The sequence below is a fragment of the Microcaecilia unicolor genome, chromosome 7 (genome assembly GCF_901765095.1).
Source record: "Microcaecilia unicolor chromosome 7, aMicUni1.1, whole genome shotgun sequence".
NCBI lineage: Eukaryota > Metazoa > Chordata > Amphibia > Gymnophiona > Siphonopidae > Microcaecilia > Microcaecilia unicolor.
Window position 1 is genome coordinate 193,479,674 of NC_044037.1, and position 19,379 is coordinate 193,499,052.

General features: G+C 43.3%; 1 protein-coding gene across 1 annotated transcript in view; it reads left to right on the plus strand.

Annotated features, from left to right (window-relative positions):
* The window catches only part of ANKAR (ankyrin and armadillo repeat containing), a 210,743-nt gene that overhangs the window by 147,796 nt on the left and 43,568 nt on the right, over positions 1-19,379 (plus strand). Inside the window, exons 20-22 of the mRNA XM_030210379.1 lie at positions 6,050-6,159; positions 12,630-12,826; positions 13,844-13,890. Of these exons, the coding sequence (XP_030066239.1) occupies positions 6,050-6,159; positions 12,630-12,826; positions 13,844-13,890 (354 nt within the window). The remainder of the gene's footprint in view (positions 1-6,049; positions 6,160-12,629; positions 12,827-13,843; positions 13,891-19,379) is intronic.

Genomic DNA, 19,379 nt, shown 5'->3' on the forward strand with positions numbered 1-19,379 from the left:
ATGCCCCGGCGCGCGGCACCTAGAGCGGAGGCCCTGAGTGGATCGGAGTGGACCTGGGTGTCACCCCGGAGAAGGCTGTAAGGATATGCAGATGAGCTGCAAGTCCTCCACAGCACTTGAAAGGCAGCCGGTGGTAGAGCTGGGCACCTGGAAACTCTGTGCACTTGGAGCGAGGGCCCTGGGAAGATCGGGGTGGACCTGGAGTCACCCCGGATACAGCTGTGAGGAAATGCAGAAGGGCTGCAAGTTCTCCACAGCACCTGGTGGGAGCACTGGGCACCTAGAGTGGAGGCCCTGAGTGGTTCGGAGTGGACCTGGGTGTCACCCCGGAGAAGGCTGTAAGGATATGCAGATGAGCTGCAAGTCCTCCACAGCACTTGAAAGGCAGCCGGAGGTAGAGCTGGGCACCTCTCAGCTGAGGAAAGGCTTACCAGGGGTTAGGCCGAAGCCAGCATTCCTCCCCCTGAGCATCGCCTGATCCTAGCCAAAAAGCATCTGGAAACTCTGTGCACTTGGAGCGAGGGCCCTGGGAAGATCGGGGTGGACCTGGAGTCACCCCAGATATGGCTGTGAGGAAATGCAAAAGGCTGCAAGTCCTCCACAGCACCTGGTGGGAGCGCTGGGCACCTAGAGCGGAGGCCCTGAGTGGATCGGAGTGGACATGGGTGTCACCCTGGAGAAGGCTGTAAGGATATGCAGATGAGCTGCAAGTCCTCCACAGCACTTGAAAGGCAGCCGGTGGTAGAGCTGGGCACCTCTCAGCTGAGGAAAGGCTTACCAGGGGTTAGACCAAAGCCAGCATTCCTCCCCCTGTGGTGGCGATAAGGGCTCCGGCAGTAACCAGAAGAAGCCAAGTCCTTACTGCTGAAATGTGGCTGTTCTCACTCCTTCCTCGACAGCTGCCCTACTTCTGTTCTCACATCCACCCCCACCGAAGTTATTCTGTGGCTGACCAACCGATTCAGTGATCTCTTAGAAGCAGATACACTACCTCCTGATATGGGTAAAATTGTTCTTACACTGTTGCTAAAGGCTCCAGGCCTTGATCCGATTTCAGCCACAAACTTCCGCCCAATTGCCAGCATCCCTATATTCACAAAGGTGCTAGAGACATATGTCTGCAATCAATTTGCGGCATACTTGGAAAAGTTCACGCTCCACCAATCACAATTCGGCTTCAGACCAGCACACAGCACAGAATCCCTTCTTACCCTTACCACCTTCATCAAACAACATTTATGCAGGGTAATCAGGTGATTCTCCTACAGTTTGACATAGCAGCAGCCTTTGATGCAGTCAACCATATAATCCTACTCAAGCAACTGGATCAAATTGGCATATCTGGAGCTGTACTCAACTAGTTTAGGGAATTCCTATCAAACAGAAGCTATGCTGTTAAAACCAACTTCTCTCCCAATTTTGGATTCCTGAGTGTGGAGTTCCCCAGGGATTGCCACTCTCCCCAATCATATTCGACTTCTTCATGTCATCCCTGGGATCACTGCACCTAGGCCAAGGTGAACTTCTACTTTCTTACGCAGATGACATTCTCCTCCTCCTACCAAATGTCATCCAAACAGCGACATAACACAACTAATAACAGCTGGGATGGATGCCATCCAGCAATGGGCCCTAACAAACAAACTCAAATCCTCACATAAGCACCTGCCATACTGGGAAAAGACCAAGGGCTCCATTCAAGCCAGCGACAGCAGCCAATCCAGGCTTCAAGAACCTGGCAACCACCCCCCCCCCCCCCCAAAAAAAAAAATATATATATATATACATATTTAATAATGTTCAATGGACTTTTCCTTCAGGAATCTGTCCAAACCCCCCTTAAACTCCATAAGGCCAGCAGCTGTCACTACATTCTCCGGTAACGAGTTCCAGAGTCCAACTACACGCTGAGCAAAGAAAATCTTTCTCCTATTTGTTTTAAATCTACCATATTCTAGCTTCATCTTGTGTCCTCTGGTTCTATTATTTTTTGAAAGTGTAAACAAACATGACCAAGATCTTATGGCTCTGCAATCCAGGAGTTCAAGTACCAGACACCCTAACAGTAGGCATCGACAAAACCGTTATAGTGGAATCAGAAGACAGAGTGCTTGGTGTTCATCTTAATTCCTCCTTAACCTTCTCTCTTCACAATATCAAGTCTGTTTAAACTGAGGCAGCTCCTTCTGATACATTTGTTTTTTCGACCAGAAAGCATTCACACTGCTGGTCCAAATGCTCATCTTACCTCACCTGGACTATTGCAACATCCTGTTTGACGGCATTAAAGCCAGTCTCCTAAAGAAGTTGCAAATTATATACAGAACACTACAGCTAGACCGATCTACAGACTGCATAACAAAACTCTGTAAGCCACATTGAGCCTGCAAATAGGTGGGAAAATGTGGGATACAAATGCAATAAATAAAAAATAAATAAATAAGCATACCAGTGTCTCAACATACCTATGTAAACTACACTGGCTCCCCATGAAAAATTGTATCAACTTTAAAGCTGCCTGCTTGATCTTTCAGATCCTATACAGAACTACCACAAGCCTATTGATCGACACACTGTCACTAAACCTAGCCAGCTCCTTGAGACTGAGCAACCAGCTGTTCACAGCCTCACAAGGGAATCAAGGTCTGGAAAACCTTCTGCTCTCTCTTCCCTATAGTCGGAACCTCCCTATGGAACTCTCTACCCATTGGAATTAGGACAGAGAAAGATTGCCTCAGGTTCAGAAAGAAACTAAAAGCTTACCTGTTCCCTAACCCTTCCACTTAACTCTACTTCTTAGCCTGGCTTGAATTTCTTGCTATCCATTGTTATCTCTACCTAATTCATATAAACTACGCTGAAATCTATGTAGGAGATATTAGCGTTATATAAGACCTCAAATGAAATTGAAATTGATATCTTGTTTTTCAGTTTCTATTTCTGTAGTATTGCTGTACATGTAGAGTGACTTCTTGAGGTTTCCGGTTTAGTTTTTTGGCTTCATATCTCTATTACCGATCTGTGGTCCCCTGTTTCATATTTATTGAGGGTTTTCTGTGCTTTGCATGTGTGATCAGGGTGTGGTGTTCTGCCAGCATGTAGTTTCTGTGGAGAGATCCCATTTGTTCTGTTTTCTCACAAGGTGATGTATTGGTATTTTAGGGCCAATGTTTACAGTGCTCCTTTTCTCACACAAGGTTGTTGCTCTTTGAGTCCTGGGAGTTAGTGCTATTATGATATTGTAAGGTTCTGACTGTGTTTTTGCACAAGTTTGTGCATATTATTTTGCAGTGGAGGGATTGTATGCTGGCCTTCTGAGATGACATCAAAACTTTAATATAATTTTAGTTTTTCTAAAACCCTGTCTAATGTCGTCGATGATACGTTGAAACCTTCTGCTCAGTGTGCTGCGGCGGCTAAGAATGCAAATAGAATGTTAGGTATTATTAGGAAAGGAATGGAAAACAAAAATAAGGGCATTATAATGCCTTCGTATCACTCCATGGTGCGACAGCACCTCGAATATTGTGTTCAATTCTGGTCGCCGCATCTCAAAAAAGATACAGTGGAATTAGAAAAGGTGCTGAGAAGGGCGACGAAAATGATAAAGTGGATGGGACGACTTCCCTATGAGGAAAGGCTAAAGCGGCTGGGGCTCTTCAGCTTGGAGAAAAGATGGCTGAGGGGAGATATGATAGAGGTCTATAAAATAATGAGTAGATTGGAATGGGTAGACATGAAGCGTCTATTTACGCTTTCCAAAAATATAAGGACTAGAGGGCATGCGATGAAGCTACAAAGTAGTAAATTTAAAATAAATTAGAGAAAATGTTTCTTCACTCAACATGTAATTCAGCTCTGGAATTTGTTGCCAGAAAATGTGGTAAAGGCAGTTAGCTTAGCAGAGTTTTAAAAAGGTTTGGACGGCTTCCTAAGTGAAAAGTCCATAGACCATTATTAAATTAGACTTGGGGAAAATCCACTATTTCTGGGATAAGCAGCATAACGTGTTTTGTACTTTTGTACTTTTTTGGGGGGATCTTGCCAGGTATTTGTGACCTGGATTAGCCACTGTTGGAAACAGGATGCTGGGCTTGATGGACCTTTGGTCTGTCCCAGTATGGCAATACTTACGTACTTATGTAATGACAATTTTGCAGTACCCGATATGTGTTAAGGTGCAGGAAGAGCAACCCCCAATCTCATGAGACATCAAAATCAACAATCTCTCTTGAGAGAGAAAGGGAGAGAGGGATGGGGGGCATGCATAATAGCTGAGGGCAAATGGGATGTTTCAGAGAGAGAGATGGGGGGCAGACTGGCTGAGGGCAGGTGAGAAAGTGAGTGAGGGAAGACTGGCTGCAGGCTTCTATGGAGGCATCAGCATCATCTACAAACACTTTTTTCAATCCACTTTAATTCAGTTGGTGCCTCTGACTACTCTGGGGCTTTCCATCTACTACACTGAAACACTGTAAAATGAGGGCCTGAGAAATATTATAGCATTTTGTCAGAGGCAGAATGAAAAGGGAATACAGAAATAGCTCTTACAGAATTTCTTCCTTTTGCTTCAGCATACTCACTTGAGACCAGCTTCTCTCATCTAAACAGTTCTCAAAACTAATATGAGAAACTGCTTGTGTCCAGAAAATGACCTGATTATGGGAATCAGTACACTGAAACAAAGGTTCAGGATGCTTATTTCATCCCCCCAAAAAACCTAAATATCCCATTCGAACTCTAAAAGCAAACATATGTGCCTATATTTCCACATTTTAAGACAGTCCACACTTTCAGTTTAAATTTCTTTGCATGTTTTGAAGACAGTTTCTACTTCTATGTCATTACTATGTGCTATTTATTTTTCGTTTTCATCTGATATGTGCATTGAAAGATGCCTTGCTTCATTGCGGCCTATTTATGAAAAAAAAAAAAAAGAAAGAAAGTACTTCACAAAAGTGAAGATTTGCCCATAGTGATAAATCAGATTTCTTGTTTCATTAATCCAGAGAAAAGATTAAATTGGATTGGTCACTATGGGCAACCGTTGTGGAGAACGTTTTTTCCTGTTTTTATAAATAGGCCCCATCTAAGTCTTATTGTTCGTTTTTACTCAGTTTGTAAGAACACCACACCACCTTGTGAAGAGGCCAAACAGTTTGCATGAGAGTGAAATATAATAGATCAAGCCAGTGTATATGCCACTTGTAGTGACCTATATTTGTTATATATGTGGCCAAGTTAATTGTTTAACAATAAAATGCCCATTTCAAAATCTCTGCGGGGGTACTCTGTTGAAATTTGCTGAGTTTAGGGGGTACTTGGCTTGAAGTTGGGAAACACTGGGCTAACATAGCCATTCTTAAGGTGGCCGTGCTTCAGTGACAGAGTGTTCCTAAGGAAACCCTGCCTTGTACCACCCACTCCCTCAAAGGCAGACAGTTTTAAAAGGGGTAGCCGTGTTAATCTTATGTACAGTACCAAATAGAGGCAGGTGACACCTTATAGACTAAGGGGGTCTTTTAAGTAGGCATGCTGTCATTTTTAGCGCACATTAAAAATAGGCAGTGCTAAAGACATCCCTAGGAATACATTGGCGTATTTAGCGTTTAGCGCACGCCTATTTTTAATGCACGCTAAAAATGACAGCACGCCTACGTAAAAGACCCCCTAAGAGATGTATTGAGGCACTTCATCCTCAAAAGCTCATGCCTCAATAAATTGGTTAGTCTATAAGATGCCACCTGTTGCTGTCAATTTTATTTCTGCAGTGCTACTAGAATGAGCACATTGCTACAGTTGTGATAAGTATTCAGATAAAATATGTCCCTACCCCAAAGAGCTTACAGTCTTAAAGGATTTCTGATGCACTGGAAGATGAGGATACTTGCCTAAGTGTCTACATGGTAATGCATCTATGCTTACGTTTATCTGAATAGATGTGATATTGTGTACAGACTGATATTTGAATCTCTGCTTGAAAATGTAACCTCATTTATAACATATTAGTATAGATCTACAGAGTACATTAATATATATTGATTTGTAGGAGACTTGCTGGCTAGTTTGGCTCATACCAGAGCAGGTATCCCAGAAGCAATTACTACACTTGGAGCTGTGGAGTATCTTTGCAATCATTTACATTCAGAGAATGACGAGGTAAAAGAAAAGATTGATCACCTTCAAAATATTGTTCACATTGCTTTTCCTTTTTCCTATGTACAATGATATATTTAGCAGTACACCACAATTTTGCTCATAAGCATCATCACTTTCAAACACAGCTGTAGTCTGATACCATACTACACACATCACATGCAGTTACATCTCAGAAACTGAAGGTAAGAAATGGTTATCATCCTTCTCTACTTACCTCGCTGGCAGGCATGACAACTGAAACAGTTTTGAAGGATATCCTATCCCTAATGTGCTGAGCATTCTCCAAAGACAAACAGGATATCACATTCTCATGTATGGTTAGTGTTATCCAATGGAGCCCCATGCAGGAACAGCTCTCCAGCTTTGTAAAAACTTTTGAGAGAGTTCACCATGCATGTGCGCATGCCTTCCCATGTGCTGCTGTTGTTCGGGACCTAGCCAGTCATCATTTTTCCACAGAGTTCTTCTGTTTTCCTCCTCAGCTCGAATCTGGTTTTTCTAAATAAGGCATTTTTCTGCCAGAATTTGATTTTTTAATAGTGTAAGTCTTGTCACTGTCATGCAAGGTTGTTTTTCCTGATAGCCACTTTAGTTAGGTTTTTCTGGCATTTTCTAAGTTTCCTTTCTTATTTCGTTGGTCCTTTCTTGGCCTCAATAGGCCTACACACCCAGTTGGATCTCTGTGACTCCCAGAGCTGCGTCAAACACTGGGGATGCACAAACATGAAGAGTGTCTCGATCACCCTTGCTTTGAGCATCGGCAGAGGCCATTGGGATCAGTCATTGTCCGATCCATTACTGAGGAGGAGGAAAGAGTCATCCTTGTCCTCATCAGTGCTGAGGGACAAAGATGCTGGATGGCAGGCAGAGGCCAGGGCACACCAACATTGATCCACTTTGGAGCACAGTGCCAAAAGCACCAAGCCACCAAGATCACTGGAGTCCTTTAGGTGCCCCAGGCATGAGGACCATTCATCCTCCATGGTATTGGAGATAGTGCGGCAGCATCCTTGGAGCCAAAAGCTAGCTCCCAAAACAACTCAAGTGACCCAGGAGGACATGTCCACTCCGATAGTGTTGATGCAAAGGCTCAAGATGGTTTAGCCAATACTTGAAGCTCATTTGCTGCCTTAAGGAGACACATCAATACCAAGGCCTCAAAGACCTTTGAAGTTGATGCCAACTGCACTCATGTCAATCTCCAGTCTAATGGGAGAGGAAGCTTTCCCGGTGCATCAGAGGTCCCCAGTGCCTTGATTACCTCAGCCCTGGCCTGACCAAGAAGTCAGTAGTTTGAAACAGGCAGACTCAGAAGTCTCCAGCTGAATACTTTTATAAGTATGAATCTGAATGTTCCTGGCATCTGAAGAAAAGCTAGGTGTCATCTCGGAGGAGAAGTCCACTGATCTATCAGATTCCTGCCACCATATGAGAGACGTAAGTATCCCTAGAGGAGCTCTCATTTACCAAATTTATCAGGGAGATAGCTAAGACTGTCTCATTTTCTTTAGAGATGGCGGAGGAACCTAGGTCAGAAACATTGGACATCTTCCAATTCCTCGACCTTCCAAGGAGTCTGTGATAGAGCCCATTCACAGAATCCTGAAGGAAATACAAGTGAGAATATAGGAGACCTTTATCTCTGTACCTCCTGTTAATTTGGAGGTTGATTCTATGTATAAAGTTCAAAAGGCTCTGATATTTGAGAAGCTACAGCTTCCTCACCATTCCTTGGTAATCAAATTCACTTTTAAAAGAGCCAAGAGAACAAAGACTCACTCCTCATGGCTCCCAGGGAGAGAGGCAAGGACTTTGGAATCTTTCGGGAAGAAATTGTTTCAGAATGCTTTGCTGATGTCCTACCAGCTCTTCATGAGCATGTAGTTGTGGAACTTTATGCACAGTGTAGTGGACTTTGCTGACACTTTCCCTCAGGAGAAGGTCGTGTAGTAGCCATGGAAAGGAGGGTGGAAAATACATGTTCCATGCTACTTATGATATTTTCAATTTGGCATCAAGAGCCTAGGGATTGGCACTCACAGAATTGCATGGCTGCGAGCCTCAAACTTCAAGCCTGAAGTGCAGAAGCTTGCTGGTATACTGGCCATGGAGACAATCTCTCTTTGGAGCACTCAGACCCCTGTCTGTGATTGGCTGAGAGAGACCTGAAGGGGCATAATCAAAAGGGCATCCAAGTAAGTGGAGCTGTGGCCAAGTGGTTAGAGTACTGGTCTTGTAATCCAGAGGTGGCCGGTTCAAATCCCACTGGTACTTCTGAAAAAGCCAAGCAAAAATAGTTTTGATTTAGGACGTCCCTGTCGAGCACTTGGATTTTTTTGGGGGGGTGGAAGGGGATTGGTGACCACTGGGGGAGTAAGGGGAGGTCATCCCCAATTCCCTCGGATGGTCATTTGGTCAGTTGGGGCTCCTTTTTGAAGTTTGGTCATGAAAAAAAAGGGACCAAGTAAAGCCGGCGAAATGCTCGTCAAGCCTGGCTTTTTTTTTTCCATTATCGGGTGAAGCTGGCCATCTCGTGAGCACACCCCCATCCCGCCTTCACTACCCTACCGACACACCCCCTTGAAATTTCGCCGGCTCCGCGACAGAAAGCAGTTGAAGCCGGCCAAAATCGGCTTTCGATTATACTGATTTGGCCGGTTTCAGGAGATCGCCGGCCATCTTCCGATTTGTGTCGGAAGATGGCCGGCGATCACTTTAGAAAATGAGCTGGTTAGGCATCCTCATTCCCATTTTACATAAAGGAGATTAGTTACGTTTTCTGAATCTGAAGGATGCATGTCTACACATACAAATACCAACAATTCACAGAAAGTATCTGAGATTCATGGTAGGAAAACACTACTTTCATTACTGTGTTCTGCTATTTGGCATCACATCAGCACCGAGAATTTTCACAAAATGCCTAGCAGTTATCATAGGATCTGTATGCAGATTAAGGGTGTGTGTTTCCCTACTTGAACAATTGGTCAAAGACACATCAGAGAAAGATGCAAAAGAATCAATGTGCATAACCATTTGGGTGCTAGAACTCCTAGGTTCATTATAAACTATCCCAGGTTGTAGCTATGCCCTTCACAGAAACTGAAATTCATCACAGCCCTACTAGACATGACTCTTTCATCTGCATTATTGTCACAGCATCAGAGCTTATCTCTCATATCAGCTGGCCATATGTTGAGGATGATGGGCCACATGGCCTCTACAGTTTATGTAACTCCCAAGGCACACCTCAGTGGTCATGAATCTTCAGGGCTTCAAATCCATCAAACTCCACTCTGGGACTCGCTGTCCTAGTGAATGATTTATTCCAATCTGGTGAAAGGATATCCCTTCCAAATTCCTCAAATTCCACAGGTACTAACAATGGGTGCATCCAGCTTGGCATGGGAAGTGCCATACTCAAGGCCTATGGTCTACTCAGGATAAACATCACAAGATAAACTTCCTGAATATAAGAGTGATCTGGAATACTCTAAGGGCTTTCAGAGATTGGTTATCAATTCAAAATTATTCTAATTCAGACAGACATCCAGGTTGCAAGCAATATATTATATCAACCAACATGGAGGTACAGATACATGCCACTTGTGTCAGGAACTAGTTAGAATATGGAAGTTGGCCACCTCGCAAGGGATGTCCCTAAGAGTCACATATCTGGCAAAGAAAGAGAACTGTCTGTCAGGCAGACTGAGTCAAATTCTCTAACCTCATGAGTGGTCTCTGGACAAGAATTTAGCCCAGATGATGTGGAGAATCACCTTGATAGACCTTTTTGCCACTCAGTACAACAAGAAAGTCCCTCAGTTCTGTTCCAGACTAGGGTCATGCAGCCGGTTAGCTTCTTGTATTGGGGAGGAGGAACTTCTATATGCATATCCTCTGATACCCCTCACAATGAAAATTCTTCTGAAAAATAATCAGGGTTGAGGAACTATGATTCTGATTGCTCCTACTAGCTGAGGCAGATATGGTTTCCTCTTCTGGAACTTTCCTCCAGGAATCCATGGAGATTGGAATGTTTTCCGGCACTGATCACCCAACCAGTGGCGTAGCCAGACCCAGTATTTTGGATGGGCCCAGAGCTAACTTAGATGGGCCTCTCCACGACATGGCATTCCACTGCGCCCCCCCCCCCCCCCCCCCGGAGATATTTTTAAAATTATAGATGTTTTTCACCTACCCTACATCAACATCTCTCCTCCTCCATGGCATCCCAGCATCTGCCTGCCCATCCCTGAACCCCATCTCTCCCTGGTGTACCTTACAGGTGTCCCCAGCACCTGCAGTGATTCAATTATTGCTGCCTGTGCTGGCCCTGCAGTCTTCCATTGGCTGGGTCCTCCCAGTCAGTTTGGCAAAGCAGTTCTGCAGAATTCATTTGGTGTTTAGAATTCAACTCCACCCCCCTAAACCCATTTATTTCTGTTCCAGACAGCCTCAAAGAAAAACAAAAATAAGAAATACGTATATATGTGTGCGTGTGTGTGTGTATGTATATATATATATATATATATATATATAGATAGATAGATAGATAGATAGATATGTATATGCACATACACACTGTTTTAAAGATTGTTTACTATGTTCCTTAGCCTTGCCTCTTGCTAGGCAATTACTTAATTTTGTTTAAGGTAGTATGAAAATAGAGAATCTCACTTTGAGAAGATGTTATCCTGCTTGTCTTCGGATAAAGCAAAGTTAGGTGCCTGTGCAAGTGCCCAGCATAGCTCCTTCTTCAAAATGGATGCCATGACCTCTAGCAGCAGTCTCACGGTACTACCAAAGTTGTATATATACCCCCCTAGGCCACCAGGGCGTTTTAAGGTAGGTCCAGAGGCATAGAGGGGTAGGGGAGCTTCGGTCTACCTTGATTTTTCTTCGGTGGGAGGGGAGAATGGTTGGGGAGGATAAGAAGGTTGTGGGTATAGGTATTTCTAGAGGGTGGAAGGGAGAATCAGAAGGGGGCAATCAGAACTCTTCTGGTGCTACCCAGAGGTTAATCGGGCACTGACCAATATTCAGCTTAGTACCCAGTTACCTCTGCAGCTAACATTAGGAGTGCCTTTTTGCTGTCCTAACTTTAGCAGTCTGAATATGGCCGCTAACTGGTTAAGTCCTGGCTCCTTCCAGGCTGTGTTCAAACTCAGGCCACGGACCAGCCCGGCACTATCCAGACAGTGCAGGTGCGGTCTGTAGTGATATTCAGCAGCACTGTCCAATTAAGTGCTGCTGAATATCAGCACTTAGACGATCACAAGCAATTTAACCAGGCAGGAACCTCTTCTGCCCGCTTAAATCGTTTTGAATATCGGATGGTTTACTTTTTCTCTGCATACACACAAGGGCCAGTGTAATAAGATGTGTGTTATCACTGTGCCCCGAGCTACAGTGCAGTTTCCTAATGCATGCATTAAAAAACAATTTACACCCAATGCATTAAATAAATCCTATGCAATTAATATGAGCGCAAAAATATGTGTGCAAACACAAGAGAGCATGCTGATTTACCATGGAAACATGGATACAGTTTATTGCGTTGGTATTTGCCATTGAAAAATTGGTATTTTGTGCAGAGATTGTACCAGGGCCCGGAGGAGCATTATATGTACATAAAACACAATATGCAAATATCAGGCTCTGCATATTAGATTATGCACATATCTAGAATGCTAAATATATTTCCCACACATACATTTGGTGATGGCTTGGCCAGAACTTCCCAGGCCTCTTCTGTCCTCCTTTCTTCTACCTCATCAGCTTGATCTCTGTTGTCTCCCCTTTCTGTTCTTCATCTCTACTACTGCTAACCCTCATCCTGTAGAAGCAGTTCATGCTGAAACAAATGAAAAGAAGCTGGCACAAAACCCTCACTAATGCAAGAATAAATGAGCCTACATTTCACTCCTCTTCAGATTACAAGCTAAATTCCCAGCATTAGAGAATGTGTGTTGAGCCTTTGGGCTCCGTTTTTATTTATTTATTTTATTTATTGCATTTGTATCCCACATTTTCCCAACTCTTTGCGGGCTCAGTGTGGCTTACAATAAGATATGAATAATGGAAATACATTTGTTATAACTTGGTTATAGGTTACATTGTTTTAGTAGATAATAACTTCATTACCATTGGATTCAAATGAGCCTGCTGATGTCTACACATTTCTTCATGCACTAAACTGGTCTGTGCATAGGGCCACAAAAAAAGTGCAGAATATTATGTACAGAACCCACGTTAAATTGTGCACTAAGCCGCCTGTGCTTTATTACAATACCACCTAATGAGAAAATCCCTTTAGTTCGGCTCAGTGATGCAGTTGTCAGAAACAGAAGGGATTTATGGAGGTAAAATGGTGGTTTTCAATTAGAATTCTTGATGGGAAACTCAGGACTCATGTATGAAGGTACTTTCTTTATTGACCTTTTTCTGGAAACGTTTTTGTTTTTCAGGTTCGTGTAGCTTGTGCATCTGCTTTAGGATATTTAACTTTTAATCGAAACGCACACCGACGTTTAATGGTAGAATGTAGAAATAAACCCAAAGTATTCAAAGTTTTGATAAATAACCTCAACAAGGATGCCAAAATCTCTGATGAGTTCATAGAAGAATTTAAAAGACATAAACAAGTGGGCTTGCCTTCCGTAAGGTAATGTAGCAAAATGTATATGTTAAGGCTGTGTGAGCACAAAATAACACATGTATAAATGCTGCCATCTCAGACGTTTAGGGATTCTGCAAACGTTTGCCTATGGGGTAACTTGAGCTATTTCCTAACAAAGGTCATTAAGATGCCTGTCATTAGATTTACAGATTTAGGGTCACTCAACAGCCATACCCAGATTTTCAGCTATTGAAAATCTAGACAGATTATCTGGGCACTGTCTGGATAGTGGTGGGGCAGTGCAGGGACAGAGCCTGGGTGGATCTGGATTTTATCTGTGTATCGTCAATATCCAGTTCTGGTACCCAGATAATAGTGCCGCGTATTTCTGTACCTAGATTTTCAGCAGCTGGCACCAAAATTCCAGGTATATCTTCAAATGCTGTGGCGGGCATTTAAGAGAAATGTCAACTGCGCAGTTTAAATATCTGAAGATTAGAGTCTTGAGTAGTAGAATATTCATGAGAATAACAAAAGAATGTCAAGAAAATGCTGAAATTGACGGAACAGAATGGGCAAATATCTATTTATAATTTAATTAGTGTGTTACTAGAACATCATTATCATAATTGTTTATTGCACACTTTTCCAACAAGAATGTTCAGTGCAGGTTATAGCCGAGATTCCCATAGCTTTCAAAATTGTAGGGTGGTTATATTTGGCTTGCATCTCTCTGTAGGAAGAATGGAAGCCTTGACAAACAAGATCTCTAATGATGCCCCCCTGATCACTGAGTTTCCTTATGGTTATAGAGCAGCCTAGGAAGGAGAGATATAAGCATTGGAGGTGGTCCTTGTTATATTCAGCCAAATAAATAACAAAATGTAAAATATGTGTTGCTATTCCTCAACAATTTCAGTGTTTTGTGACTGAAAAAATGCTGGTTAACAAACTACTTTTTCAAGTAATATGACAGTTTTTTTCCACTGACTGCCAAATGTTTTGTAGATTCCCCAAATTATAGTAAAGTTTCAAACCTGTTGTTTCTATTTTGCTTCTTAGTTTGATAACGAGTGGCAGATTATCTGCGTCTTCTGCAGAATGTAAAGGTACAATTTTTAATCTTACTTAGAAATGTGTTAAAAATGGTCATGTATATTTACTGAAAGTACTGGACCAGATATTCAAAAGCACTTATCTGTGTAGCTACACAGATAATTGTGCTGTTCACCAATTTTCAATGCCACTATCCGGATAGAGCCACTGAAAATTCTTAAATTCCACATTGGCACTATCTGGACAGTGCCAGGGTAGAGCATGAGTGTTCCACCTAACTCATAGCCCGATCAATTCCCCATGCTTTTCCAAAACAGTGCCCTAAAAATAGTACCAGAACAGCGCGGGGAATTAACTCCCCAATGATCAGCACTAATAACATTCTAATTTAGGTGCTTTATTATCATTGATCATCAGGAGAAAAGTGCAGGAGGATTGTTCCTGGGCATGTGGTCAGGCACAATCCTCTTGCACTTGTTTGACAGGTCACCTGTCAAACACAGGAGATGGAGGTCCATGGAACCCCCAGACCCTCCCAATTGCTGAGGCACTGGTGGCCTAGTGCCTCCCCAAGCCCCCACATCCCCTCTGAACAGCGACACAGGGAGCTAGATATCCGGTGGATCTCCAGTCCCCATACCCCCCCCCCCCCCCCCCCGACAGAAGAAAAAAACCCTGGTGACCCAGTGGGCTACAAACCAACCCCCCCCCCCCCCACCTGCCCTGGTGGTCTAGCAGCCCCCTCCCCCGTACCGCCATATGATGGAGGAAAGTGTAGCACTCCCTCCTCTTCCAGTGCCACCTCCAAAATGGCAGCACCTGCCTTACCCTGCCCAGTGCATCCACCAGATCTCCAGCCCCTCATGTCCTTGTGCCGAGAGGGTTGGAGAGCCCCTGGACCTTCAGCCCCCAGTGTCACTATCCGGGGGTGGAGGCTTGGCCACCAGGGCCTCAGCAATTGGGGGGTCCAGGAGTTCAATGGACCCCCAGGACTGACGGTGGCAGCTCGGGCTACCTAGCATGGATGGTGGGGAGGAAGAGCCTTAATCCTAACACCAGCTCAGAGCTGGCATAGGGTTAAGGCGCTATTCGGCTCCTACAATCAGAGCGCAGTGCTCTAATCATATGCACAGAATACACAGAACTCATTTAAATATAATTTAAATGAACTCTGTGGTATTCCCTCTGCAGTCACACCGGACGTTCTCTGATCATGGGCGCTATGTAAATGCAGGCGCTAGTCCGACACTAGTGGCCTCTAGCGCCTGCATTTACTTTTGATCATCGGGGCCTCAGTGGCTAGTCAGCTTAAATACAAAGGGGAATTGATAACTAAGGTTAAAACTGAACTGATGTTATGCTTAAATATATTCATGTTATTTATTGGTTCCCATGCAAAGAAAGAGGTGCAGATATTTAAGTTTTAATAGTAAATGAATAATTTACCTCAGATTAGACAGTGCGGCAGATTATTAATCAAGCTATCCATGTATGAAGGTTTAAAACATGCAGGGATAGAGTCAAGAAAGAGTGCCAAATTTTAGGCACCGGTATGATGCATTCTAAGTGCAAATTCTATAATGGCAGTTCTGTGCGGAATTAGCATTACAGAATACTAGTGTAAGTCTACAATTTCATGCCTAACTTCAGGTATGAGCACTTACACCATGTCAAAGGCTGGTGTAAGTGCTCGTACCTAGCTCTTGGCAGTTAGATCCATAACTCCTAGTATTCTATAACGTGCAAACCTAACTCCTAGGCACACCCCTGACCTGCCTATGCCCCTCCCACATCCACACCCCACCCCACAAGAAGTTGCATGTGATAGAATCAGCACACACATCTTCCAGAATATTGACTAAGGGCAGTTGCTTGTGCAAATTCTAATTGGCGTCAATTTGTGCCAGTTAACACCAATTTAAACCTGTAATTGACTGTTAACTCCCGTTAGTAGCCAATTATTAAATTGACTGTTAACTCCCGTTAGTAGCCAATTATTAAATTAAGTTGCATACAACTATAATTAGCGTGCCCAAATTTATGTGCTAAGCATACATTTGGGCATGCAAGTTTATAGACTCTGGGGACAGAAGGTCTCTTGTGTCAGGTGTTCAGCGCTGCGTGCGTCTGGTAGCGCTATACAAATGCTAATAATAATAATAATTTTAAAAGCTATTTCCAGGAGTTTAACAGCACTTTACCTGTGGAAATGGGCTTTCAGAAAACTGTCCACCTTTTATGTGGATAAAAGTATGCACGTAGGTCTGCTAAGCATACACTGGGAGGGGGGAGGCAAGGTTTGGAAATAGTTGCCTACTGTACACAAACATTAGCAACTGTAATAGTGCGTGGGTACTTTTTCTCTGTGTAATTATCCAAGTGAAAGTACACACTTACTGTCACTGTGAGAATTGGTACAAAGTCTGCAAGTAAAGAGTACCTGCAGACTATGCAGCTATCTGACCTGTCCTGAAATTACCCCACAGTTTTGCGATCTATAGCTGACTTTAATGATGAAGCATTAATCTTTGTAATTTAACGGTAGACTGTTTAAATAAAGAGCAATTTTCAGAGCCATTCATCTGGGTCACTCTTAGCCTGTCTGAAAAATGTCCTGCACTGCCCAACTAAAAGAACACCTTGGGGTCCTTTAACTAAAATGCATTAAATCTTGTAGTTACTGTGCCTTACCACATGTTAATTTCTTATTCAAATGCAAATTTACCCTCCTGTTTACTAAGCCGCGCTGCAATGCCGACACAGCCCATTGAAAGTGAATGGACTATGTCAGCATTAGCGCACAGCTTAGTAAATTGGGGGGGAGGTTAATGTGGCACTTATTAGGAGGCATGCTCTGCACTTCTTTTGCAGATCGCACTTTTAAAATATTCATTGCCGCATGGTACCCTGATCACAACACAAATGCACATAGTAACTCCTATTTAGGAAGTGCTAAGTGGACCCACACAAAGTACAAAATTGTTGGTTAGTACACAGTAGTTGCACACGCCAACTGCAATATGCTCTCCATGCCCATTCTCTGCACATGTCCTGCCTAGTCATACCCCATATCACAATATGCCCTTAAAGCATGAATTAGTGTGTGCTAATTGTACAAATAGCTCAAAAGCAATAACCATGATTGAGAGGTAGCAGTTAACACATACTAATTTGTGCATTAAAGAGCCTAACACACTTTAGTGAAAGGGCTCTGTAGTGTAGATACTTTTAGCCATCTGCTCCCACAATTAATAGGTGTAAAGGACATATGCAGCATTTTACTCCTTATAGAGTTGTATTTTATGGGCTTGATGATTGTGTAACAGGATGCCTAGGGGGAAGTCTAAAAATGGCACCCATTTTATAAATGAATTAGAGACCTGACAGTGGCTGTGTTTCGGCAGTAATGCCTGCATCAGGGGTCATACATATATATGAAAGCCAATTGGTCAGCAATTGCTGTGAAACATTCACATATCACATTGGATACTTGGGAGTCCTTTTACAAAGCTGCAGTAAACACTAGCGCATGCTTACCACAGGACACGTTGAGGCACCCTGTGGTAACTCCTGAATGTGTGTGTGTAAACTATGTACTGGAATTTTTCTGGGAGGGGCGTGTCTGGGGGGTTTAGAAAGGGTGTGACAGCGTAAATCAGCGCAGTCATATTGCCGCATGCTAACTGATTAGTGTATATAGCGCATGAACTCTTACTGCCTACTTAATGAGTGGTAGTAAGGGCCCCCACACAGTAATGGCAACATTAGCGTGTGGAAAAATTGGCCCTAGTATACAGGAAGGTCCCACAAAAGGGCACACTAAGGCCACTTTTTGTAAAAGGACACCTTGGAGATTTAAGTAACCCTTTCATGTCCCTTGTTGCCATATAGCAACTGAAATAAGAATTTTAACTTTTTAAAATATTAAGGGATGGCAGGGTGTCTTCCTTCTTAAATGGGCAGATTTTTCATTTCGATATCTTGGGATTCAGCTCACCATGCATACATCGGACCTATATTGTTTCAATATAGATCGCTTGCTAGGAGTTACTTCTGACGCCCTACGTCATTAGAGACACCTCCCCTTGAGTTTGCATAGTAGAATTCACCTCTTCCAGATGATAGGGTTCCTGCGCTGGTTTTACAGACTTCAATTATTGCCTTTAAAGCTTTTACACAGGCATATATGATATTTGTATAAATCGTTAGCCAAATTCTGTTTTTGGGGGGGGGGGGGGGCTAAGCCCAAGATGCCCTTTAGGTTGCTTTTGGGCTCTTGGAAAGGGGGTTTGGGTATTCCTAACATTAAGAAATACAATAGAGCATGTCTGCTGCATCTGGGGGTTGGCTACTAGGTTTACAAGATTATACACCTTTGCTATTGGAACACCGTGGCATCTTCAGTATCTCCTCCATGCCCCCCCTACGCACTCTATCTTCCTCGATCAGGTCCAGTATACTGCTCCGCCCCCTTCGAGATCTCTGGAGGGAACTTACATCTCTCGGCAGTTACATCTGATTTATTAACCATTCAGGTAAACACTTCATTTCCACCAGGCCTGGATAACATCATCTTTAGTCGTTGGAAAATTAGGGATCTTCAATACTTATCTCAGATGCTGGGAACTGATGGTAAGTTGCAGCCTATAGCGCACCTAGGAGATGGTTCTTTTACCAGCCTGAGGGATCATTTTGCCTATCATCAACTTTCTCACTGTGTTGCCTCCCTGGACTCCACAGCTTTGACAGCCCACTTCTCCAGGGAGCGGGGGAAGATCGTCTTTCAGTGTCTGCTCTTCATAAAAACTGCTCCTACTTTACACAGAAAGAGATTTGTTTGACTTGATACGCCGCTGGAACATAGATTTGCAATGTCCCCTTTCTCCCTTGGATTTCCTAACTGTCCTTAAACGAATTCCAACCCTTACTGTCAGTGCTGATTTGATGGTATGTGAGTTTCGTTTATTGTGCCGAGCTTATCTCACCCCAGAACATATGTTTAAAATGGGAAAGTTGGACTCTTCACTTTGTCAAAAATGCTGCTTGGATGTGGGCACTCTGTTCCGTGCTTTTTGGGATTGTCCCTGGATTCAGGATTTTTGGAACTTGATCCGTCAATATCTGGTTGTTTTTATTGAAATCCCTGGTTACTTTCTCTCCAATGGGCTTTTTACTGGACTGCTATGAACTTTTTGTGCTGCAGGGTAAGGGTATGCGTAAATTACTCAGGCAAACTTGCCTTGTGGGCATAAGAGTAGCCATACTGGGTCTGACCAATGGTCCATTTAGCCCAGTATCCTGTTTCCAAACAGTGTCCAAGCCAGGTCACAAGTATCTGGCAGAAACCGAATTAGTAGCAACATTCCATGGTACCAATCCTAGGTCAAGCAGTTGATTCCCCATGTCTGTCTCAATAGCAAACAATGGACTTTTCTTCCAGGAACTTGCCAAACCTTTTTTAAAACCAGATACACTAAGCGCTGTTACCACATCCTCTGGCAAACAGTTCCAGAGCTTAACTATTCATTGAAAGAAAAAATAT